General features: G+C 46.5%; 2 protein-coding genes across 2 annotated transcripts; both read right to left on the bottom strand.

Moving 5' to 3' along the window:
* Nucleotides 1-3,681: 3,681 nt before the first annotated feature.
* LOC100837809 lies at nucleotides 3,682-6,600 on the bottom strand. The gene is made up of 3 exons (XM_024454545.1): nucleotides 6,584-6,600; nucleotides 5,221-5,379; nucleotides 3,682-5,016 (listed from the first exon to the last, which is right to left on the bottom strand). The coding sequence occupies exons 1-3, from the start codon at nucleotides 6,598-6,600 to the stop codon at nucleotides 3,972-3,974; spliced, it is 1,221 nt and encodes a 406-aa protein (XP_024310313.1). The 3' UTR covers nucleotides 3,682-3,971.
* Nucleotides 6,601-6,975: 375 nt separating this feature from the next.
* LOC100838113 (polyubiquitin) lies at nucleotides 6,976-8,555 on the bottom strand. Its single transcript, XM_003575781.3, has 2 exons — nucleotides 8,414-8,555; nucleotides 6,976-7,872 (listed from the first exon to the last, which is right to left on the bottom strand). The coding sequence occupies exon 2, from the start codon at nucleotides 7,869-7,871 to the stop codon at nucleotides 7,197-7,199; it is 675 nt and encodes a 224-aa protein (XP_003575829.1). The 5' UTR covers nucleotide 7,872; nucleotides 8,414-8,555; the 3' UTR covers nucleotides 6,976-7,196.
* Nucleotides 8,556-25,350: the final 16,795 nt, after the last annotated feature.

The following is a 25,350-nucleotide window of genomic DNA, read 5'->3' as shown; positions in this document are numbered from 1 at the left end:
ATGAAATAAGCCTACTAAAATAGGACATAGGGAATACCAAATAAATGCACATGCGTGCCAGCCCATAGCTTGTTATTCACCCATAAACTAATTTGCTACTCCCTCCGTTTCAAATATAAGATTCCTAAGTTAAAAATATTAAAATTTGACCAACATTGTAGAAAAATATACTAACATAACAAATAAATGTTGTAGCAAAATAAATCCATTGATAGGTCAAGGCTTGAATCTTGCTATCTCAGGTCAAAGTGCCAACTAGGATCCCCGCAAATAAAACTTTATAATTACAAGCTAAAATTAAAGCAGATAAAATCAAAAGTCAACAGAATAAAAATAAAAGGCATAAAAAAAGAAGAAGCAAAAGGCTCTCTTTCAACAGATCATATTTTGGCTGTTGGAATTCTTGGTTAATTATATCTAGTGAAACTCCACCAATTAGACCTCTCCAAAAAGATATGGTGGATAGTTATTTGATTTCTTGTATTAATTACACTTTCCAGCCCCACGTACTTAAGGAGAGAAGGAAAGAGGAGGGAGAGGGAGAGAGCACGAGAAAGTTGGGAGGGGGTACCGGTGTCCTCTTTTTTCTATGAGAGAGAGAGAGAGAAATGCAGACAGCCAAATGAAACTTCTTTGCCGATAGAAATGGGCTTGTGAGGCGTCAGGAGTGCTTCATCTGTTCAGCCAATATGAGTCGGTGGAAACGAGCCGAGCTACCTACTGGATTGTCATGCTCAAGCTCGTAGAAAATCGCCAAGCTCCAGATTCCAAAACAAAATTGTCGGGCTTTTGCTGTCAAGTGGCTCGAGACTAAATCGTCACTTTATTAGCCCACAGACGGAAATTCCTCATTCTTCCTCTTGCTCAGTGTGCTGCGTTGTAGGCTTGAGACATCGGGAAGCTCGTGAGTAGTAACCCAAGATTATCCAGAAGATGCTTTAGCAAGCATGAAAGGTACAAAAAGTTTGTATGTGCAAACTAGCGATGCCAATATAAAAAATCTAATCGAATATCAATCTGAGTTGAGTTCTGCCGCGATACGTGATCGATTCAAATTAGAACGACGCGATGAGGATAGACATAAGCAGAAGAAAAGGGCCTAAGAAAACAGAGGATTTCACTTTGCCTTTGTTGGTAAAATTTGAAAAATTGGGCAACTGTATAAAGTAATCCATGTATTTGTATTCACGCAAGATAATTTTCGTACTAGCTAGATGGTGTGCTTGAGTTCCGGTGATACCAAAAGATCAACTTGTGAAGCTGCATGCCGCTAGAATGTTTTATGGGTGCTAGTTCTACAGTACTTGAAAGAAAATTCTCAGCCGGCCGTCTATTGTTTCAGATCTCTAAAAAGTCGTTTCAGATCTAAGGCTGGAAATGGATGGTACCTCACGTGAATGGCGAACGGCTAAGAAGAGCTGAAGAGGTACCATGTCACCGAGGGTAAAAAGGTAATTTCGCCCCTTACTTTCTTCCTGCTTCGACTGCTCATGTTCTAACAAAAAAAAACCTCTCGCTTCAGCCACGGGCCACGGCAATGGTGCAAGGCGGCTGGCCGACCACCTGAGAATCCCAGCGAGTCATGCACAACGCTTTGCCAGGTCCTACTTCCCGTTAAGGGCTAGTTCGGTTATCCATTCCCGGTGGGGATTGACAGGGAATGGTCAAATTTCAGTTCAATTTCCCCTTGATCCCCCTCAATCCCTGCAGGGATCGTTGAAAACGAACAGGCCCTAATTGAAGGCTTGAAGGCTCGCGGGCGCTTTTGCTGCTCGCCCGATCTAGGGCGGTGGCGGCGAGGAGAAAGCGCGCAGAGTGGCGGCCGAGGGGAGGCAGGAGGAAAAAAAATCCTCGACGGCAGGACAGCTTCCGTCATCGTCCCCTCTCATCCCGACTAAAGGCCATGACGTGATGCACAACGCTTTGCCAGGTCGTTGATGGCCATCGTTGTTGCATGTTTTCGATCTAGGAAGCCGATGAGATCAATGGTGGATAGGAGGTAGCGGTACCTTGTGGTACCTCCCAAGTATCGTAGAATTGTTAATTGGCTCATTTGGACCTACAATTTTCCTAACACCATTGAGTCCGGAAACACCAATTCATGTCGGGCACTACTAGAAAAAATTAGAGGTTTTGTTTTATGAGCCCGCGGATAGTAGCTGGACGCAATGGCTGTGGGGTTTACTTTCTCACGCAATAAGCGTGGAACCGAGGCAAACGATAAGAGCTTCCATCAATGTATGGCTGTATGCCCATGTATAAGGGAGAAAATGGAGTCTCATAACCCCAACCCACGCTTGCTTCACGGATACATTCTCTAGCTACTCTTCGTGTGAGAAAAAAAAATATCTTTAAGAAAGATAAATTATAATCTTTCCTCGTTTCATTTCTCCACGCACGTCAAATATATACGACATAGGCATGTTAGGCATCGGGACTGCTCCAAATGCCACACCAATGCATTGACCTTCAATGTTGATTATCTGGGGTGCGCAGCGCGAAGATCTTTCCTGATCATGAAGTCTCTGGACGAAGCTAATGACCTCATTCGGTTCGAGGAGGCGCCCTCGCAGGTCATACATCTTCACTCCTTCTCATCATTGAGTTTACACGCCCCCCACGGCCATGTCTTTGAGAGAATTAAACAGTACATATACATCATCATTGAGTTGATTTGCGCGAATAAATTGGAGACCTTATGGACCCTACAATGTATCAGTTTACACCATTTCTGTAAATTTCTTGATGTATGAGTGAGTTAGTAACTTCGCTTCAGGCATACTGAAGCAGTGAAGAGCCCCTCTCCTGCTTGCACATGCTCAAACAGAAAAACATTGTTACGAATGAGAGCTTGGTGGTGCATCAGCTTTCTAGGAGTCAGAGGCAGCGGAAAATATTATATACCAAAAGAGCTTTGATTATCTTAAGATTGTAAGCGTATTTCACATGAACATGCGGACATGCCAAATTCGGTGCGGTCTTGAGGCCCGAAAGCCCCGGCCGGTGTATGGCTTGAAGGCTTTCCTAGCTTCTTAGTGACCAGCTGATTAGCTGGCTCACATGATAAATGAAATCTAGTTCTGTTTTCTCTAAAAATTGGAGTTAAATGCTGTTTATCGACAAAAACTTTCAGGGGCTCAAATATGTAATAATTTTAGAGAACTAAAAAGATTGAACTAATCAAATTTACTTGAGCAAATAAACTGGACAAGTTATCACCCTACAAGGTAAGTGGGACATAAATGCATGACTGTGATATCACTAGCTAGTAGCTACTCGATGTATAAAGAGGACACCATGAATGTCGTTACTTTATTCCATTGCATACAGCTAGTTGGCTCCATGAGTTTACACAAATTATCTGGGTAACGTCAGTGACATTTGGACCCAAGACAAATACAACGGACAATATATTTCAATGCACTAGAACATCCATTAGAGATCCGAACATCTGTTAATTATGCTTGGTCAATTTAGAGCAATTTTGTCTTCCTGTTGAGACAGGATGGCAGCAAACTGAATCTCCAGTCCAATAAACCAAACTAGGAAATGGTTCAACAGTCATAAACACTAGTATGAAAACAATTAATTCAGACACAGCTAGACTTGTTTTAACACGATTGCTGATACTTATCAGTTTCTTGAGAAAAACGGCAGGATGGCGACAAAACTGTATCTGCATCAAGATAAACCACACCAGCACATAATTCATCATACTAAAGTATCACATGTTCACAGGACGAGCATAACACAAACTTCAGTCATCGAGCCCTTGCTCATTGCACACAAAAAGTCAGATAGTAAGTGTTGATGCATGGACCAGCTTGCACAGATAGATCATAACAAAGTTAACAACTTAACCACCTTATATAAAGCAGCATCCAGCAGCTTGCCTAGTAACCATATAAATACTATAACACGTCCAGACATATAGTGCTGCACTGAAGAGATTTCCCAGAAACACTTTCACTTCAGTCCTGAGGGAATAGCCATGTTGCCAGACGCATCCCGTCACGCTTCCAAGAGACTGTTGAAAGGATGGACACCTCTTGGTCTTTCATGTCATACACGCCGATGGATGCATTCTCGCCCTCGTAAGTATAGCGATCGTAATACTCATCATCATCAAAGAAGAAGATGCGGTCTCCTGTCATCTCATACTGAGAAACAGGTACAGCCTTGGAACACCTTTGGCCTAGAAAAAGCACCTGGTCGTCCCCTAGGGTCATCACATTGACCCACCGAGACCGCTTGAAGTCAGCTTCAAACACCTCAAACTTGTTTCGTCCAGCCACAAGCTTATCGAGTACCCACGTACAGCAAACCTCCCTGCACACCATTAGCAACACACCACGTGATTCAACCAGATAGAGCTTTTTAGTGACCCCGGTTCTTTTTTCCTCCATTAGTATAGAAAAGGTATCACCCTTGATGACCTGTTCATTCCGAAAAACCTGTGGATCCCAGGTGGTTTCGTCCTGGCTGATGTTCACCACACAGAGGTGCTCATGGTGAGAAAGGGTGTAGAGCTTGCCCTGGTAGAGTGCCATGTCAACAAACCCCTTACACGTATCGTTGGCTTGCACTGACCACGAGGATGCCCATGGCTGGCACACTAGAATTTGACCCACACCATGATGGTTGACGAACGCAGCGACGAGGTTTGGCGAACACATCATTAGCTTGCGCAAGTCAAGAGTCTTGTCCTTTATGTGCAGCCATGTGAACACAGGAGGGTCCACAGGTACCTGGCTCAGATCAGCATCAGGAGGACAGATCCTAACGCTGGACAGAGCAGGGAGCGTCACTGTGGCTCTGGACAAAGGGTTCACCAAGAAGCATCCATCGTCCCGTGGAAAGACGAGCCAGCTGCCACAAGCGCTCTTAAAGCCAGCAAAGCCGCAGCCGGGGAAGTGGAAGTTCTTGGTGCAGGGGAGGCTGTAGAAGGTGCCGTTAGGGAGCGCGAGCAGAGGCAGCGGTTCAGGCACGTTTATCTGCCATCGTCCAGAGTACAACCTGCAACCAAGAAGAGCGAGGCGAAAATATGAGCAAGAAGAGCGAGGCGAAGACATGAATGCGGGGTGGAGACGTGCAAGGGCGCCACCTGGAGGCAATACGTCGAGCAGTTGGCGTGCAAGGTTAGTGCACACTGTGGAAGCAAGGAAACCGGCACTGGGCATGAGAGGAAGGAGGCAGCTGTGAAGGGAGCGAGGCATCTACCAGATATGAGCGTGAGGATGTGCTGATCTTGCCGCCGGGGAGAGCGAATCGTAGAGCTGCCGCCGTCGCCCTTTCCACTGCTGTTGCCTGTTGGCGGTTGGGTTGGAAATGAAATGCCGATTGAGAGAGCTTGACGTATTAGCAGATCCTGGGAATGGGCTTCAAGGCCCCTCAAAACCATATCTTTTCTCCAGTTAAGTCTGTTTTTTTAGGGAAAAGGTCAATTCCGTAATTCGATTAGAAAGGTAGAAATGCGAGTAAATTTCGCAAAACCACAGTTTCTGAGGTAATTGTATCGCTGAACCACAGTTAACGAATTTTTTTTCGCAGAACCACGCTTTTGAGTCAAGTTGTCTCACTCAGCTCGAAACCGGGTGGTTTCGTGGTTATGCTTGATTTTTTTAACGGTGGGGCCCACTTGTCAGACGCCACGTCGGTCCCGAAAACTTGCGGGAGTGAGAAGGGGGCTGGGGCTTTAATCACGGGCTAACGGATCAGGTCGGGTTGGAGCCGACGTGGCGTACAACAGGTGGGCCCACGTGTAAGAAATCAAGCAAAACCGCCAAACGACTCGTTTTCGGACTGACTGAGACAACTTGACTCAAAATGTGTGGTTCTGTGAACGGTTTTTCGTTAACTGTGGTTCGACGACACAACTGTGAAATTTACTCTAAGTTAAGTTCAAGAGATCCCAAGAAGGGTTCCCAAGAGAGAAGGGGGGGAGTAAAAGAAAAAAAGGCCAAATCAAGGAGAGCCTAATCTCCCGGGTCGATTGAGCATGCTCGGGCCCTACTCTGAACGTCCTCAAATCAAAAAAGCCACCTCAAGGGCCGGCATAGCCTTCCCTCAAAAATTCTACGGCTCTTTTCCTTCCAAATTCCCCACCACGTGTAGATTAGGTCCCCACTTGCCTTGTGCTTCTCCTTCTTGGAAAGGCCGCAGAGCAGGAGGTCCCAATGGGTGTTGATGGATCGGGAGGTGGCGTCAACGCTGGGTGTGGCGTTGCTCCATGCGTTGAATGAAGCTGCAGTCCCGGCATAAATGCAAAATGGTTTGGCAGATCGACTTATGTTGCCAACCCCTGATCGCCAAGTTGTCCGCCTGTGAGGATCTTTCCATATGCGAGCGTCCAAGCGAGCGTCCAAGCAAAGAATCTGCATTTGGATTCCGTTAAGTCTGTTTTGCCCCCCAGCTTCGGGACAAAATCTCTCTCAATCTTTATTTTCGTATAGATCCTTTTTGTTAGAAACACGACACATAGGCGCCAACATGGACTAAATTGTTTGCCTAAAATGTTGGGAAATAGGTTCGGTATCTCGCCTTGATTTGCTTCCTTTCTGTTTCTTGCATTGCATGGACGTACGGCCCATGTGTAACCATGTACCATAAGGAAAATTAACTAGTACGTACAAGTTTGTATGACTCAAATACATTATATTTGAACTGTGACTAATTTAAATGGTGTGTGAGGTAAAATGGTTATAACATTTGCGAATGTTGCACATCTTGTTTCTATACAGAGATTTAGTGGTGGTTGACTAGAAAATAGCATCTCAAATACATTATATTTGTACATCTTGTTTCTATACAATGTCTTTTTTGTGGTGATCAAAGTATATACAATTCCAAGCATCAGAGAAGATGAAATAGTGAAACAGTGTCTTTTTTCGGTGTTTTTGTCACGGGCGAGAAGATGTGTTAATTAACTCTAACAATAATGACAGTGCGTACTATCAGTACCATGTGCAGGGCATATATAATTAAAGAAGGAAATAAAGACAGGTACTAGAGCAAGGAGCTCCTTTTTCAGAGGAACACATTAACCTACTGCAAGGATAGTTTTACTGATAACATGCATGCCACCGGAAAGAAGACCGCTGCAAGTAGCAACAGTTTGACTGATAAAACAAGGACACTGGAAAGAAAAGTACTGCAGCAACACTCAGATCGTTGAATGAATGACCATGTCATCCATCTCAACACCCACAAAGGCACATGAAGAAATCAAGGGTATCCCCCCTCTCAATGCCATAGTCTGCCAGGGTGCGGTAATCCTTCAGCACCGTGCAATCAAACATGAGGCGACACTGTATTGGGCGAGTGCCGTCTTTCTCAGAGATCTTCATCTTGACAACATTGATGGTATCATGGCTCTCAACCTCCAGAGTGATGGGTTTTCCTTTTCCCTCAACTTTCTGCACGTAGATGTGCATTGTCGTACCTCTCGGCAGAGACGGGTGGAGGACAAGGAGAAGGGTGGAATCCTTCAAAACGTTATGGTCTGCCAAGGTGCGCTCGTCCTCCAACTGTTTGCTGCCAAAGATGAGGCACTGCTGGCCCTTGAGAAAGCCATCTTTATCTTCCATCTTAGCCTTCACGTTGCCAATAGTATCTAAGCTGTCAACCTCAAGAATAATGGTCCTATCTGCTAGAGTCTCCTTTACATAAATTTGCATCTTTTCTTGGAGGTCAAGCATGGATCCATGCTGGATGTCATAATCAGCCAATGTAAGGTTGTCCTCTAGCTTCTTCCCATCAAAGGCAAGGAAGTGTTGTTCCTGAATCTTTGCCTTGACAGTGCACAGGGTATCTGATGACTGAACCTTGAGGCAGATTGTCCTGCTGGTGGGGTTCTTCACGAAGATATACATTCTGAAAAAGCATACCAAACATCACCAATTTTCAGACAAGTTATTTCGTCGAGCTTTTTATTTAGGCTATAGTACAGTCCACAAAAAAACGTCAACAATTCCAACAGGTTGTACAAGAAGAAAGAAGAGAATTCTACAGCAACAACGGTTGACCAATACCTATATATAGCGATTTGGACTATCTCGCAATTTCTTTATGTGTATATACAAAATGAGATTTAAAAAAATAAATTCTATACAGTTTCTTAGTTTCTGTTGCGAGAACATATGACAACTAACAAGAGAATCGTCCTCTAGATGAGCAATTCTTTTCCGCAAGAAAAATGATGAACAATTAGCAATCTATTTTTTTGACCGAAAATGGAAAAAAAATTTGACCGACAATTACCAATCTAACCAATATATATCCAAAGATCTAACGAATGGGCAACTAGCGTGCAGTTGTTCATTTCAAGAGATCAATGACACCTCGATTGTGACGGAGGATACTAGTAGTAGACCGAGAGAGGCAAGTAAAAATTAAAATAAACAGCTCGGTGTACCTTGAACTTGATGTCGACGGCCTGTTGCTAGCCGGAGAGGGATCCCCCGACTCACTCAAAGTCAGTGACTTTACGGTCACTGACGTGTGAATCCGGCCCCACCTATCAGTGGCTGTAAAGTCACAAGATGGACGCAGGCTGCAGTAAGATCCGAAGTGGAGGAGAGAGACCAGGGTGGATGGCCTTTTATAAGGTCCAATCCTCCTCTTCTTTTTTTTTAGGGGAGCCTCTTCAATTCCAAGGCCTATTATTGATGCGAGCGATGTGGGTTTCGAACCCACGCCTGCCACGGCAAGAATTCAAAGCAGCAGTTGATTCTGCTTGTCTCTTTCCCTACATTGAAGCCTAGTAGTTAATGATTTTTCTCAGTGTAAAATACAATTGACACCTCCTTTTTTGCGGGTAAATTGACACCTCTTTTGATGAGTCAAATTAATTAGCCCATGGCCCCATTGAAAAAGAAGCTTCTAATCTATGGGAACACTATAAATACAGTGCATTTGAGGAAGCCAGGAGGTGTGTGTCGCAGGGTGGTCACTTGTTTGTAGCGAGAAAATAGATCTCTTTAAGAAAGAAAAATCTTTGTGTGTTCCATTTCTAACAATATAGGCATGTGAGACGTCGGGAGTGCTTGACATGCTACACAAATACAACAAGCTTCTGCGTAGCTCTGATCTCGTGAGGAACAAAGATATGTGAATTCTGTAAACTTCATTGTGCTCATGCGAAGCTAGATAGATGGTTCATTTGGTCAACTTTGCGGTGCACATATAGAAAGACGTGCCCCATGGATGTATCTACCAGTAGGCCAATGACTCTTGTGTGCGAGCTCATGCACCAGCCAAACGGGCATTATCAATTAGATAAACTAGTCATCAACCTGTTCATCTGCAGATGCTAGCAAAATGAAGAATGCAAACATATGGAAAAAATAATTATAACATTTGCACATCACCATTTCAGGTATTATAAATTTTATAAAATTTAGTAGTTCTAAACTTGTATTGATGATTAGACGGTCCGAGTGTGTGTGTTTTTCGGTTGTGGGTAACTGGTCCACGGCATCGTTTCACCTGATTATGGCATAAGGCTTAAGGAATTGTAGGCCCAGACAGATAAGGCATCTCTACATACATCCTCTATGCACATGCATGTATAGAACTGAGACGATCCTTCGGAAGAACCATATTGTACAGATATACAAGTGTGTGCTATCATCAAACCGATAAAGAGAAATCGTTGAATTGATTTAAGCCATTAAGTTGCAACTTAAGCTTTTGAGCAAAAACGAGGAATACGTGCACTATATTAATGTTCATAGCTTTTCTTTCGTGAACTGACAAAAGGCCTCCACACGGTGTATATAAGTACAGTGGTTGAGATCTCGAAATAATGGCAGAGTGACTTTTCTATTAAGTCATGTATAAGATGGTACTCCCTCCGTTTCATAATTTTTGTCGAAATCTTACATGTATCTAAACATCTTTTAGGAAGAGATACATCCATTTTTGGACAAATTTGAGACAAGAATTATGAAACGGAGGGAGTAGTATCCTGAAGCGCTAGCTAAATACTCCTATTTGAGTTCTTCCAAAATGCACTGAAGCAGCTCTCTCTTGCTCTCCTCACCTCAATAATTAAGTGTTGTAGACGAAGAGTAGATCTGGGTCGAGGATGTGTGTTGTACATTTGTCAGTTTGATAAGCTGATGTGACACTAGGAATTGGAGGAAACGGAGAATAGATGCTAGCAACGGCCACAACAGTGCTAGGCTATTAGCACCTCGTAGGAGGTATAGGTTACCACGTTCATTCTCGACTTTAGATCTAGCAGTTGTGCAAATTATGCCTTGATAGAGTATCCATCCTCATCATCAGTAGTAGTCTATAGCGTAGTTCCCATCGGTAGCATTTGACTCGGTAAAGATCTCGTCCTCGAGAGGAGTTGGTTCATCCGCACGTTGCCTCATTGTTCATTAATTTGCTATAAGAGTTTGCTTCTTAATTTATTATTAGGCTAGCTACACATGCATTCGTACAAACTATCTGATCTAGTATTATGACTCCAAGAAATAATGATAGGCTATGCATGCGTGCTGTAATGACTAAACTTGGTTCATAGTACCGTCATAGTACAAAGCCCGAGGCATTGGTTTCCAGCTTCATCTACATTCCCGTTACTTGACACGCGATGGTATTTTTACACCACCATAATTAATAAGATTGTCCGAATTCGCATCACATGTTTCAGCTTGTCCCCATCCACAATGCACCTAGCAATCCCAATGTTTCACATGCCTACATGTTGTATCTGGTGCATAGAAAAACGGGTCGCCAAATAGTTCTATTTTCAAGAGAAATTCTGCCTTTTGGGACTGCACGTCACTCCACGTTTGGTTGAACTTTGACTAAGCAAGAAAGACAATGAAGTTCAAGTTCTGAGTTTGTGGTCGTCTTAAATGCCCACCCGGCATGTGTGTGAGTTAATGAAAAGTTGGGTGTTAACTGAGGTGTTGGGTACGATTTTACACCATAATTAACCATGCATGACGACACCTACTTTTATTTAAGTACTTTTGGTTGGTGCACCGGATTAGATTCAATTATACAGAGTTCAGTTAACCATTACTAGAATAATTTGGCACAGTCCAACCGATTGTCCTAGTTAGAGGTACGTACGAACCTACCTTGCAAATGTATAGTTAAAGAAATAAACTATGTTCAAGTTCCCTATCTTTAGATGTTACGCCAACTACACCGTAGTAATTAGTTTTTTTTTTTGAGAAGTACACCGTAGTAAGTTATGGACACAATTGACAGGTCGGTCACAACAAACTACAAACTGTTGAATTGAAGTTCTGCTACAAACTACGTGCTGCTGTTTTGTGCTGCCAATTTCGAGAAGTAATTAATTGTGTACATATCTGCATAGAAATGACATAAACTGATAAACATAAAGCACTAGAATGATTTGTGTTCCGTGAGCTAAAAGGAGGTCCAGGCATCACTATGAAGCTCACACTAAGACCATGCAAGAGGGAGCTTTTCTTGTTTCATACTCTGAAGTCTGAACTGTCCTGTCAGTCAGAATTAAGCTTCAACGGTATCAAAAGTGATCAGCTTACATTTGACCTTTTTCTTCAAGTGAAACTCTATCTAAGAGTAATTGACATACTATTCATTTCCAAGGCTGGAAAGAATTCTGAGTGCCATGAGTTCCTGACGCCTTCCAATCTCATGGAGCAAGCAAGCAACACAACGTTAATCATCTCACAGCTAAGCCGTTGCTCACAATTCATGAATTAGAAAGAGACTATGATGTTGTGTCGCGTTATCTAGGAAAAACGTTCGTCAGCTTTCCCTTTTTTGGGGCGGCTCCAGCAAAACATGTCTACATAATCATTTGCTGTATGTATAGTCTGTCTTTCTTTTCTAGTCATTGAAAGGATGCCAATATTATCCGTACCAACCAATGATGCATGTAGAAATATGGGATTGGAACCCTAAATTGTATTCCACGATATTCGTTGTTGTATTGATCTGACCCTCGTATGGGGTATATATAGAGGTACAAAGGAGAGAGATAGACTTGGGAGTACAAGACAAGTAATTCCTTTAAACCGATTCTATCTTATCTCTAATCCCAACCATATTATATCTCTAACATTCCCCCTCAGTCGTAGCGGGAGCGAAGCGGACGATTGCGATTGGATTTGAAGTCATGTGCTTCCGCCGTCTTCTCCGCTTCGCCATCATCAACTGCGTCTCTGATGGACTGGTCCGTCACCTAGGGCGGTGCCTTCCGTCCCCTTATGGTGCCGTCCCCTTGTCTCTCCTCTATTCCCTCCCGCAATCATAGCGGGAGTGTCGTGGACGCTAGTGACGACGCGGACACTTTGACTGGAGTTGTTGCCGATGAGTAGCTGTAGACGCCGTAGCCCATGATGTCGATGTTGAGGTAGCCGATCATGATGTAGCCATGGTCGTGGTCGAAGTAGTAGTCGTCAAAGTGGATGTAGCCGCACATAGCCGAAGGTGCAAAAAAAATTGCGATATGATGATGTAGAGACGGAGCTGCAGTCGAAGACGATGCACCTTGCAGATGTCAGAGGGTGTCGTCGGGGGAGCGTCTTGCGGATGTCAGAGGACGCGTTGAAGGAGACGAGGCCGCCAATTTTGCCAGAATTTGAGGGAACCCATCGAGCACACATCGGTTTTGCCAAAACCGTGCACGCCGTGCGACCGCCAGTTTTGCCAGAACTGGAGGTGAGTCATCACAAATAGTGATGTTGGTGTCGATGCAGTCGAAGACGCGGGGATGCCGTCGTCGATGAAGCTAACGCGGGTACGCTGTCGTTGCTGATGAGTCTTGCAGTTGAACTGTCAGAAGACGTGGGAGATGTCCATCCGTGTGGACGAAGTGGCAGCGGCTGGTTGACGATGATTCTTGATGGAGACCACGTTGATGATGATATGTGGCGATGAAGTGTCGGCGATGGCGTATTAGCGGGCATGTCGACGATGACCTGTCGCTCGAAGGCGTACCTTGTGGCGACGAGGTGTCGATGCCGTGTCTGAGAAGTCGACGCTCCACACCGGCCTGACGTGTGGATGGTGCATGTGCTTCTCGTAGATGTGCTCGACGTACAAGTATCTCGTAGCTAGGCGTGGTGTAGTCGTACAGCTTGAAGTCGTGATGTCGCTTGGTGCAGGGTCGATCACTTGTGCGGTATCTGTGTAGTCGCGTCCGTGCGCGTATCCCAGTACTGGTGTAAGATCCGCGTCCCTCCCGGTGTCGCTTGGTGCAGGCCGGCTCGGTGTAGACGTCGACGCAGGAGACTACTAGCAGTGGGACTTGAAAGGCCCACGAAAACGAACCCGTTCTGCATCTGGACTTCGCCTTGGCCAACGCGCGTCTTGTGCTGCCTCTCGTAGCCCTGATGACTCCATGCTGGCCCAGCCCAGTAGACCCCTTGGGCCAAGCTCCTTGCTTGCAGGTTCCACGGATCAGTCGATCGCCGTAGTTGTTGCCGTAGGACGGAGGTAGCGGCGTCCTTCTGACCGGTACCGGCACTGACCAGTTACCGGCGTCGTGGTTGACGACCTTCATGTAGCTTCAACGCTCCCCTAGATTGGTAGGGTCGTTAGTGGTGAATGGGGTTGGCAAGATCTCACGTGAACCAGGGTTCCGAGAATGGGCCAACCTTTCCTTTATATGGTGCTGCACTACAGGGGGCCGAAACCTATAGTTGGTAAGTACCCCCGATCAGGGCCAGGGCGTGAGATGGGGATTAGCCGTTAACGTTGGTTAATGGCCTATATCCTCATCAATTCCTAAAACACAGCCCTTAAATTAAGGACGTGATTCTAGACATTAGTTTCCTGTCAAAACAGATCAACCAACAAAAAGACCCACAAAAACGAGCCCGTTCTGCATCTGGAATTCGTCGTGGCCAACGCGCATCTTGGCCTTGTCTCTCATAGCCCCGATGACTCCGTGATGGCCCAGCCCAATAGCCCCCCTTGGGCCAAGCTCCTTGCTCGCACGTTCCACCGATCAGTCGATCAAAACGGATCCGTCCAAATTTCCAATCCAATGTAACCAAGACTGCCTCCACCTAATCGATTTGCTGCCGCTGATCTTCACGAGGTGTGAGGAACCCGGAATTAACTTCCAGACCCTCCATGTGTTTAACTTCGTCAGTTCACGATAGCGCCGATGAACACATACGAAATGAGTACCATTGCACAACAAACTTACGATAAAATAAACTTATTATGGATATGCCAAAAGACTTACAAAGTGCAATGTCTCACGACACTAATACAATCAGAAATCAGCGGAAATAAAATGCGTAGAGACTCCATCTCAGCCACAGGCAGTCGAGGTAGTCCACGTGACCTCACTCATCGGGATCCTCCTAGTAGTTGTAGTTGGCATCCTCATCTTCATAGAACTCTGTATATCAACAAAAATGCAATGCGATGAGTACATTACGTACTCAGCGTGCCCCCTCGGGAAACCTGAATAACTACATGTACGGCTTCAAAGGAAGGTGATATGGTTCATTTGCATAAAAGCGATTTTATTTGAAATACAACCATAATTTTGATAAAGCGGTTTTACACCAAAACAAGTTTTATGTGGTATCAATCCAATGATGTTCAACAACGACACCGGATAAGCGGCGGGATCCTCATGACCCGGCGGCACAATCGACCTATGTCGATCTAACACACTCACACACCAACACCGAGAAATAGAGAGATGACAGGTAGATGACCCAAAGTGCCACTTCACTCGTCCATGATCGCGGACACGGAAATTCGAATAGTTTCGACTCTGTAGAGTTTGTACACTGGAACCACATGAAACCGACGTGTTACCCCACTGCTGTCTTCCCGTCGGAGTAGCAATGGCGTCGATTACGTGACCTTTCAATCAACGATCCTTGGTATTGTCTCAGCCCGCTAAGGTTTCCAAGTCGGAGGTGTGTACGTCGACCTGCTAAAGGCCTCTTTCGCGCCAAACAACTCCCGCAGCTACCAGGGATAGCAAGTCCCTCAAGTCTCCACGAGACCCAATCCACCACTTGGCCGAGACGCCACCAATTCACGCTGACCTAGTTGGTACGCCATACCCATATAGGCATGTGGTTGCACTTGTATGGTGAAGTAAGCGGAAATCAGGCATTTTCCCTTATAGGGTTCAACGGCAACCACAAACTCGAGGGACTCCAACCCACTCCACCAACAATCCGATGCCGCCATACCCTTGGTAAGTTCACCGGAATAGTTTTAAAACACACCATCGGCACTTGTCGCACAAGTCCGACCACACTCAGCATCCAACATGCTCACAATAATTCAGTTTTAAAAGAATAACTCACACTTGAGATGACATACTCGAGAGAATGTGAACTAAATTATTAATCAAGGCTAAGCAGATGTACTATGTGTAAGAATACTAAATAAAACTATTTCGGGTATTAGGAGAAAGGAGACAAGCAGATTATGGCATCATGATAGTGTCAATCGACATGCTAGCTATAGGAATAAAATAGCATGCATGTTTATAAAACAATAAAATAACTAGCTAATGCCCATTTGAAAACATAGGTGAAATATGTTCAAAGAGAGGGGGGAGGGGGGGGGGGCATGCTTCCGTTGATGAATCTTTCTTCTTCAACTTCTTGTCGTTGTTCCACTTCGTCATTCTCTATTCGTCATAATGATAACAAGAACAAACAAAATAAATACAAAATCAATAATGCCAAATAAAATACGAATAGGAGAGCGAATAGACAACAAGGCTAAGAATAGGTTTGGAAAGGATAGGAACAACTTGGGTAGGATTGGGAATTGAGATAGATTCCAAGAAAGATAACTATATACCCAAAAGGAAAGATATAGCTTGATTGGTCATACCCTTTAGTATAATAATAAATAGTAAACTATGAAGCTATGCTGCCACTAACCGAAAATTAGCTCAAGTATATATGTATGCAGTCCAGGACAAAGCAATATATCTTAACATGTTAATTTGCAAGTAACAATCAACTCCTACCATACAACAAGTAGAGATCATAACACCTAGCATGCAGCAGTAAGAAATGAGAGAATTATAGAAGATAAAGATAATATAGATCTCTACACCAGATAAAGGTACACATGTAATTTCTAGATCAAGATGACAGTTGAACACCACAAGCATGATTGTATATTAGTAAAGAAGCATCAAATCTATGCTAGAGACATGAGCATAATAATAAGAGATGCATCCTAATTATATGCAACTATAAACCATATGCATTTGCAAGCGAACATCTACATCATGGAAGCCACAACAAGCAATGACATGTGAGAATTAATAATTCACATAGAGATAAAGTATTGTAGCATGGATATTCTAGCAACAATATGCTATCATGAAATGAACATATACGATGCATATGCACTAAGAAACATGGCAAGCCATTCAACAGTAATCAGAGAAAGAACATCTCTATATGAGCATATACCAGTACATGCAACAATTAACATGTATCGCTAGCAAGCAATAGGCTAACCTCGGATGAGCATATATTACTAAGCTATATAAGTCAAACTATAACAAAGTATGCCAAGTAGATCTATATAAGACAAGCAATAAGAAAACATATGCATGCTCTTTCTATCTATAAATACAACCAAGATCATGTCATTGGAATGGTACTAAAATTCTACTAAAGCATTCAGAAAATATTTGAATGGCCACAAGAATAAACTATAGCAAAAGCATTGGAATTGTCCAAGCATACTCTATGCAATATAAGCAAAGAATATATGCAAGCCTGAAAGCATGGCATATGAACAATATGCAAAGCACCGAAACAACCTAAGCATAGTACTGGAATGGTGCAATATGATAAACAAATAGTGTATACATGAAATAACAAGCACAATTCTATACGTACAAACATGTCTTTTCTATGGTAATAAAATACTGCATAAACTAGCAGTCCAGAAATTATCAAAGAAAACAGCAACAGTACTTGTAGGCATACAAAAGTTATAGAGGATCTAAAATAAACAAATCTAGTATCATGGCTATGAACATACAATTAAAACAAGAAATATATGACACTTTAAATATCTAATACACAATCAGGCATGTCATAAAATTATATAAACTTTACAAACAGACCCTATGCTTTAGTAATAACACGAAGATTCAAATCTATTTCAATATGACCCGAATTGCATCGGTCAAATAAACTAGTTTAACTTTTACCCATCGGATTTGGAATCCGATTCCACCAGAGGCTTTCTAGTTAAGGTCCAAAGGAACTTAAATATGTTCAGGTCAAAGTCAGGTGGTTGTGGACTGAACATAGGAGACTATGGGGATGTCGGTCATCGACGGGATGGCATTGATGGTGTCGGGGCTGTGGTGAATGGATTGGTGATCCGTTTTCTGTTCTGGACTGGTAGAGAATAGTGGCACACTGGGACACAGAATAGCTTTCGAGGAACATGATATAAGAAGGAGATAGCTTGGTCATGTCGTCGATCAGGATTGACATGGAATGATGAATGCATGGCCAATACGAAGAATTGGGCAGGTGACCATGTCTAGGATGTTTCCTGGGTGCAGAGGAGTCTAGGGGTGAAAGAAACTGAATGAAGACTCACCGACGGCATCTCAATCGTCCTGCAAATGTCCGGCAAAGGTTGACAAAGATGGCCAGAATTCGACGTGCATGATCAACGGTTCAGGCTGCAGGTTGGGGCGTTGGATTCATGATGTCGTATCCATGCTCCTGGTGCTAGGGTTCGTCCAGCGAGGCTCCGGTTCATCAGAATTGTCCGGCGGCGACCAAGGCGATGCGGTTGCAGCGGCATGGTTCAGGATAACGCGGCCAACGACACCGGACAAATGCAAGAACGAACTCGTCAAGCCGGTAGATGAGATGAATATATATAGACTTGTGGACGCAAGGGATTCATGAATCACCTACCAAGCACCACGTGATCATGAGACCAAGTACAGAACAGGATCAAATGAATCTCGAAATTGAAGAGTGTTGTGGTTGATGGATTGTCGGACTGATCATCTGAACGGAATCACAGCGGGTGGGCGGTGCTCTTGTGTGAGGATTCGATCTGAGGCTCTTTGGTTCGCTGGAGTTGGACATGGCAATTGCAAAGGACGTCGACGCTGTGCTTAAGCATTACAGCAAGGAGGGAGGCGTGCGGCTGTGCGGGGCAGCAAGGGTCTTGGCGTCGGCGTTGCTTGATGGTTCCTACGGCTGGCTTGTGGGCATGCTGTTGAATGCTCATGAGGAAGAAGAAGGGCTGAGGCATACGCCTGTGCACAGAAGAGCAGGGCGGACAGTGCAGAAAAGAGAGAAAGCGTGCAGCGGTTCAATTCGCATGGCTAGAATTGCAGGCGGCAGTTTCAGCGGGCAGAGGCGCCTGCGTTCTGGAGACAAAAGCCACTAGGAAGAGAAGCGAGAGACATACACGCACGGGGAGAATTGACCCTTCAGCAGAGTTGGACTGCGGCAGAAATAAAATAGAGGGAGAAGAAGAGAGAGATGGGCTTGGCCAGGGAACGAAGGAGAGAAAAGGAAATGGGCTATAAGAGATTTCAACAGCCCAAAGGTTAAGAAGCTTTTCTTGTCAAACATAAAGCTTCGAAATCCAATCAAATACCAAATCGAATTAAAGCCTGAAAAATACTAGTAACTTTCAGAGATGCATATTGGGATATGCGGAATCCAAATTAAATACAGAACAACCAAACGAGCGAGTATAAATCAAATTGTATTCTTGTTGGTGTTACTTCAATTCAAAGCCAAAGAATCAAGAAAATTTCAATTAAGCTTTGATTAATTCCTCGAAATTTTCAAGTAGTCATTTTTAGGAAATAGATTTTGGAACTTCGAAAACCGGTATGTTACACGAGGCCTGCCGATGTTTCCGATCGAGATAGTTGACAACACATTTTTCCCATTGACCAAAAAATATTATTGTTAACTGATCGACGTTGGTGACAGGCATATATGACAACTCAACCGGAACTGACTCCATAGTGACCAGTGGAGCTTCATTGTTCGTTGTTCGCTAAGCAAAGAGCCCTCCTCATCCCGAAAGCCCGGACTGATGAGAGAGTGGCTACTCTCCCTTATATGCTGGTCGTAGCCCCCTCCCACTAGTGAGGTGGGACTAAAATCACTAGCAATGCTTGGTATCGTGACATCCCATCCCCCCTAGGAAGTCCCCCAGGCAGGCATGGCGATGCTGGCTCTGATACCAGACTGTGAGGACTCGATGGATTACTCACGAATTGGTGGCTAGGTCTAGGAATCGGATACCAAATTGACAAGGAAAGTTGTTGTGGTCGTTGTTCCTCCCATCCTCCCTCACAACGAGTTCATATTACAATTCTTACGGTCCAAGCCATCCATATCCTAGCCAAGGAAGAAGAAGTATGGAAGCTAGCTTATAAAGAGGTTACAAGGTTCAACGAACCCAATTCAGGCTTGCAAGCCGAGATGATAGACAATGGTGACGAATGAGCCGCGACGGAGGCCCATCTTGGCTTGACGGTCTAGTGGGCTGGTCTAGGTCGTTGACAGAAAGGGACGATGCGAAGGTTGGTTGGGGTCGGCAAGGGCTATGGTGGCAGAGAAGGAGCGGTGGGGGCGACGGTGGCGGCGGCACCGGGGGTCGACAGAACCCTAGAGCAGAGGAGAGTGGGGGGGCTCATCAGGGAAAAGGAGCGGAGGTGGGGGAACCAGGACGGGTTGGGGTCTGGAGATGTCTCGGTGGCAGATTTTTTGTAATTACAACAAAATGGTTCAGGGCATTGTAAACGGGGAAGCGGGGAAGCTGCTCGGCACTGTCGGCTGGTCTATAAGCCGAAAAGAAAAGGGCCATAGGGCTACTAAAATTCCGGAAGCCTCCAAATCCTATGCGACCAGTGAGACCGGAGATTGCTGTAGTTGATCCATATGTTTGCTTGTTTAACAAAATATATATTGTGTGTTCATCCACACCGCCAACGAGCATGGCACGGACTGACCCCATATATAGTGACTAGTGGAGTTTCATTTGGTGATTTTGCATTCAATGCGTAAGATTTGATCTTGTGTGACTTAACTCCGCCGGCTCACATTAACGTAATCAAACTGTCGTGGCCAACTCCAGCTGTGCGAAAGTAATACGTGTATTCATCCGTCCAACAACAGATGTACTAACTTTGATTAAATTTAAGTGCATCTATACACTAAGACATGTCTAAATACATTTAAATTTTGCAAACTTAAGATATCGTTTGTTGGACGGAATGAGTATATATATTGGATTGAGTGCTGCAGGAAGGGGCGGCTACTCTCGAGGGAGACGGTGCAGAGACAGAGGACTAGCCAGAGGAGGTGGCGCGGAGTGGCAGAAAAACCGAAGAAAACACGGTACACTAGCAGATAAGAGCGTGGTACTGACTTGGGCATTCGTCTCAAAGAAAAATACTACTACTAGCAGTGGGACTTGAAAGGCCCACGAAAACGAACCCGTTCTGCATCTGGACTTCGCCTTGGCCAACGCGCGTCTTGTGCTGCCTCTCGTAGCCCTGATGACTCCATGCTGGCCCAGCCCAGTAGACCCCTTGGGCCAAGCTCCTTGCTTGCAGGTTCCACGGATCAGTCGATCAAAATCGGTCCTCTCAAACAAAAATAAAAGTCGATCAAAATCGATCCATCCAATCCAATCTCGCCAAGACTGCCTCTACCTAATCGATATGCTGCCGCTGATCTTCACGAGGCCTGCCGATGTTCCCGATCAACCGCGAAACCAATTGACTTGCTAGCTGATGCTGCTGCGCTAATCCTTTCTTCACCAATCGCTCTCTGTTGGCATTAACAGTGTTCATACTCTTCGATTGGTCAGCTGCAAAAATGCAGGGCCATTTTTATAAATCATCGCTAACAACGAGAATGCTTTTCATTTTACAAAAGAACATGCATGCAGAGAGCAACTGAATGTGCATGCAGGAAAATGGACGTGTCGTCTCACCAACACTACAGAGGAGGCTCTCATTCAAGGACACACAAGCAAGAAGTATGTCAGCATAACAACACTTCAGTTATCGATTCCTCCATTCGTTGTATCATCATCAAACGAAGCGAAAGAATATGTCTTTTGTTACACTAAGCAAACAAATACATGTTAGCAATCTAGCTCAGATGCCTTGCGCCGGCGCCCACCAACCACCCATCCTCACCCGTCGGCTGTCCGCTCCGGCGACCGGCGGCCAGATAAATCTCCTTCCTCTCCCTCGGTCAACTCTGTGCCCCCAGCCAGATCTGGAGTTGGAGCGGACGCCCCTCTGCCTGGTCGGTCCCGCCCCGCTTCGCTGGACCTGGAAGACGACAGCGAAGGGTGGACTCTGGTCTGCAACCGTCGTCGACTCCGCATTCAAGATGCTCGTGAGGTCGTTTCTCATCAAGACAGAGTTGCTCCTTCTACCAACCCCACTCGGATACCTCGGTGGCTTGCGGGTCGTTGTTTCAACTGCCTATGCCTGGGCCATCTTAAATCCAGTTGCAGAGAAGAAGTGAGGTGCTATACCTGTTGGTTCTCCGGACACCTCGCTCGCAATTACCCCTCGCGCACCTCTGCTACTGCCGACGGTTCTGACGGGCCTCCTCCGCAGCGCCCCCATTCTGTTCGCCCACCACCACCACAGCGCCCCCATTCCGCTCGCCCACCACCACCGCCGACGAGCTCTATGGAGCACTTCCCTCCACTGGCCCATGTTCGCTTCCCGGAGGAGATTGCCACCCGTGGGGATCCGGATCTGCGCCCCGCTCGCGGCCGCGGCCTCATTTCCCGCACCCCTGGCATGGCGGCACTGGAAGCCGACTTCAACGGCCGCACCTTGCTGGCCACTGTCCTGGGAGCAAGGCCACCGGTGTCTACAGAGGCTCTGGTTCGGGCGCTGGAACGTGCATGAGGTATCCAGCGACATCTCGTCCGGGTGGAGGTAACCTATCCTGCAGATTTCTTCATCTCCTTCGCCTCGACGCATGATTGCTCCCGTGTCCTGGACCTCTCGGGGCACATCAGCTTCAGGCGCTGGCATAGGAGCGCGCAGGCAGTGGGGGCTAAGCTGGAGTTCCTCACCAAGCTCAGTTTTGAAGGCCTGCCGCCTGACGCTTGGGAATGGGAGGCCATTAGTCAGCTCATTAACAAGCTTGATGGGCAGCTGGTGGAGATCTTGCCTGCGACGGACCGGTGGTGCCTGGTGGCCCTGGCCTGGATGCGCGATCCATGCACCATCCCAAAGGAATATGATCTGGAAATACCCTAACCGGTGGGGCTCCAGAACTCACCGGCGTTCTCTGACGATCCCTCCTCACCACCGCCTCCGCAGGCTCCAACCTTCAGGCGCACGTTGGTTCACCCTCTCATCATCCATGTTCTGGAAGTGGTGGACCGCTCCCCAATCTGTACATCGACGAGGACGAAGACACTACTCGCCGCCATGTCTATCCGTGCTGGGGTGGCAGAATTGATGGCTCCGGTCGAGGTACATCCTGAAGTGGTGGCCATGCATTCGCCAGTCCGGCCGGCGATGGATGGGGTCGGTGGCGGCTGGGGAAAAAACCGTTCGAGTGGCGAGTGGGGCAAGATTTGATCTCATGGTCTGCTCGCGCCGGCGCGGGCGGCATGCCCGCCCCGGTGGCTTCTCCTGCTACAATTTCAAGCACTCCCATCGGCTCGCCGGTTCGGGGAGTGACACCATCAACTCCAGTTGGGCCTTTACTCTGTTCGCCGCCGACATCAGTTGCGTCCACGGCCACGGGCTCCGCTGTGCTGGCTCCGATGCCTCCATTCGGGCTTCCTCGGTTGCTCCTCCATCCTGGTGCCACGCCAGCCGCTTCGGGCCCGCTCTCCCTGCCACGTACATGCATGGAGGTCCCCGCCTTGCTGCACCTCCCCTCCACGGAGCTCTCTGTCGGCATCTCCTCACAACTAGGGATGCAAACGGGATCCCGCGAAAGTCCCGCTTTTAGGTCATTTTTCAAATCTTCTATTCACTTACTCACAGCACGCCGCCGCATTGCCTCGTCAACGACCGGTCTTCGTCCCCCATGGCGGGCCCCACCAAGAGCCCCTCCGGTCAAGGCCCGCTGGCTGCATCGTCAACGGAGGTGGGGCCTTCCAAGTGTGGGTCTCAGCTGCTTCGTGACGATGATCATGTGCCGGACCCTCCTCGACCCTTCGCGAACCTGCTGGTAATGGAACCAAAGGCTGGGCCTCTTGTTGGGCCGGCACCCGTGGATGGAGGCATAGCCAGTCCTCAAGATGGTGGGCGCACGGCTGCAAATCCTCCTAGATCCCCGTTTGGCCCGAACTGCTCCAGCCCGTCGCGTTCGGCTTCTTTGGAGGCACCCTTGGCAGCTGTTGACACTCTCAATGAAGCACTGTGTCTCTCTCCCCCACGCTCGATTCTGGGTCCTCGGCCAGCATCTTTGACTCCGGCAAGGAGAAAGAAGAGCCTCCCCGCTGACTTTACTCCGTGCCGGAGTGAACGACTCCGGAAGAAGGATGACGGCATGAACAAAGGTCCCTATCACTGAGCCCAGGCAGTCCTGACCAAGCATCTGGGTCTGGTTTCGGAGGAGAAAACAGTCTCGCAGGATGCCTTGGACCAATATTTGCAGCTCTTCTCCAAGCCGCTCGTGCCGCAGCACCTGCGCGCAATTGCAGCCCTCTTCGCCCCGGAAGAATACAGCTTCGACGAGCCTGCCTACTCTGGCATCCAGGCATTCACTCTTCCGGATGAAGCAGAACCTTGCGCTTAGGCTTGCTGCTGCTCTGTTGTCTCCTGAAGCTTTTATTTATTTTCTGATGGATTCTTGTCTTAGTGTTGTGGTGTGGAATATCAGGGGGCTGAACAACCCTGCTAGGAGAAACTCCATCCGTCTCTTTCTTCAGTCATTCAATTTGTCGCTTGTCTGTGTCCAAGAGTCAAAGCTCCAAGTGGTGGATGCTGCTGTGATCTCCCAAACTTTCGGCCCCTCGTTTGATGCTTTTGATCTAATTCCTGCAGATGGCACCTGGGGGGGGGGGGCATCATTATAGCCTGGTGCTCTGACCTCCTCCATGTCACCGCCAGGCACAAAGGGGAATTCTCCATCACCGCCGATGTGATCTCATTGGCGGACGCTAAGAGTTGGGCTATTACCTCTGTCTATGGTCCTTAGGATCAGGCGGACAACGAGAGATTTCTGGTGGAGCTTTCGGGCATTGGCTCGTCTATGCAGCTACCTTGGTTGCTCGATGGTGACTTCAATCTGGTGTGTAATGTGGCAGACAAAAGTAATGGGAGAGTTAATCGCAGGATGATGAATAAATTCTGGCACTTGATCAATTCTCTGGCCCTTCGAGATATGCCTCTGCAAGGGAGGAATTTTACCTGGAGCAACGAGCAAGTGCAAAATTGGATAGGGTCTTTTTTAATTCTCTTTGGGAAGATACTTATCGGATCAGCGATCTCACTGCTCTCACCACCAACATCTCAGACCACTGCCCCCTGCTCATGTCCTGCTCCTCTAACAGGCCGCGTTCCTTCAGGTTCCGCTTTGAGAATTTCTGGCAGAAAATTCCGGGTTTCTTGGATGTGGTCAACAATGCTTGGGCGTCGATTAGCTCATCCGGTGATGCTCTTCACACTCTTGATGCCAAGCTTTCTGCTACAGCCAAGGCCTTGCGAAGTTGGGGGCAAAAGAAGCAGAGCCATCTTGCTCTGCTCTTCCAGATTGCCAATGAAGTCATACTTCGTCTTGATTTGGCTGCTGAATCGCGGAACCTTTCTCAAGGCGAGAAGAGATTGCGCTCTTTCCTGAAAGGCAGATGTCTTGCTCTTGCATCCCTGGAGCGAACCAGACTGCGGCAGCGTGCTCGTGTCCGAGATCTTAAAGAAGGCGACGCAAACTCCAAATATTTTCATATGAAAGCTAATGCACAGCATCGTAAGCATCTCATCCCTATTCTGAGATATAATGATCGAGTGGCCACCACTATTGATGGTAAGCTGGACCTTGCTCAAGATTATTTCTCCAATATTTTTGGCTCCGTCGCTCCTCGCCACCGCCGGCTTAATCTCGACGCCATAGATCTCCCGGCACTGTCTGCTGGTCAAGCTAGCGCCTTGGAGATCCCCTTCTCCCATGAAGAAGTCGGGAAGGTGGTGATGGACATGCCGTCGGATCGCGCCCCGGGTCCGGATGGATTTTCTTGTCTCTTCTTCAAAATATGCTGGGACGTGATTGCTGACGATGTGCTTGTTGCTCTGAACTTACTACACCAAGGAGGTTTCGGAAGCTTTAAATGCCTCAACTCTGCCATCTTGACCTTGTTGCCGAAAAAGAAAATCCCCTGGACATT

Source organism: Brachypodium distachyon, chromosome 4 (assembly GCF_000005505.3).
Source record: "Brachypodium distachyon strain Bd21 chromosome 4, Brachypodium_distachyon_v3.0, whole genome shotgun sequence".
NCBI classification, from domain to species: Eukaryota; Viridiplantae; Streptophyta; class Magnoliopsida; order Poales; family Poaceae; genus Brachypodium; species Brachypodium distachyon.
This window is presented reverse-complemented; position numbering and strand designations above follow the sequence as displayed.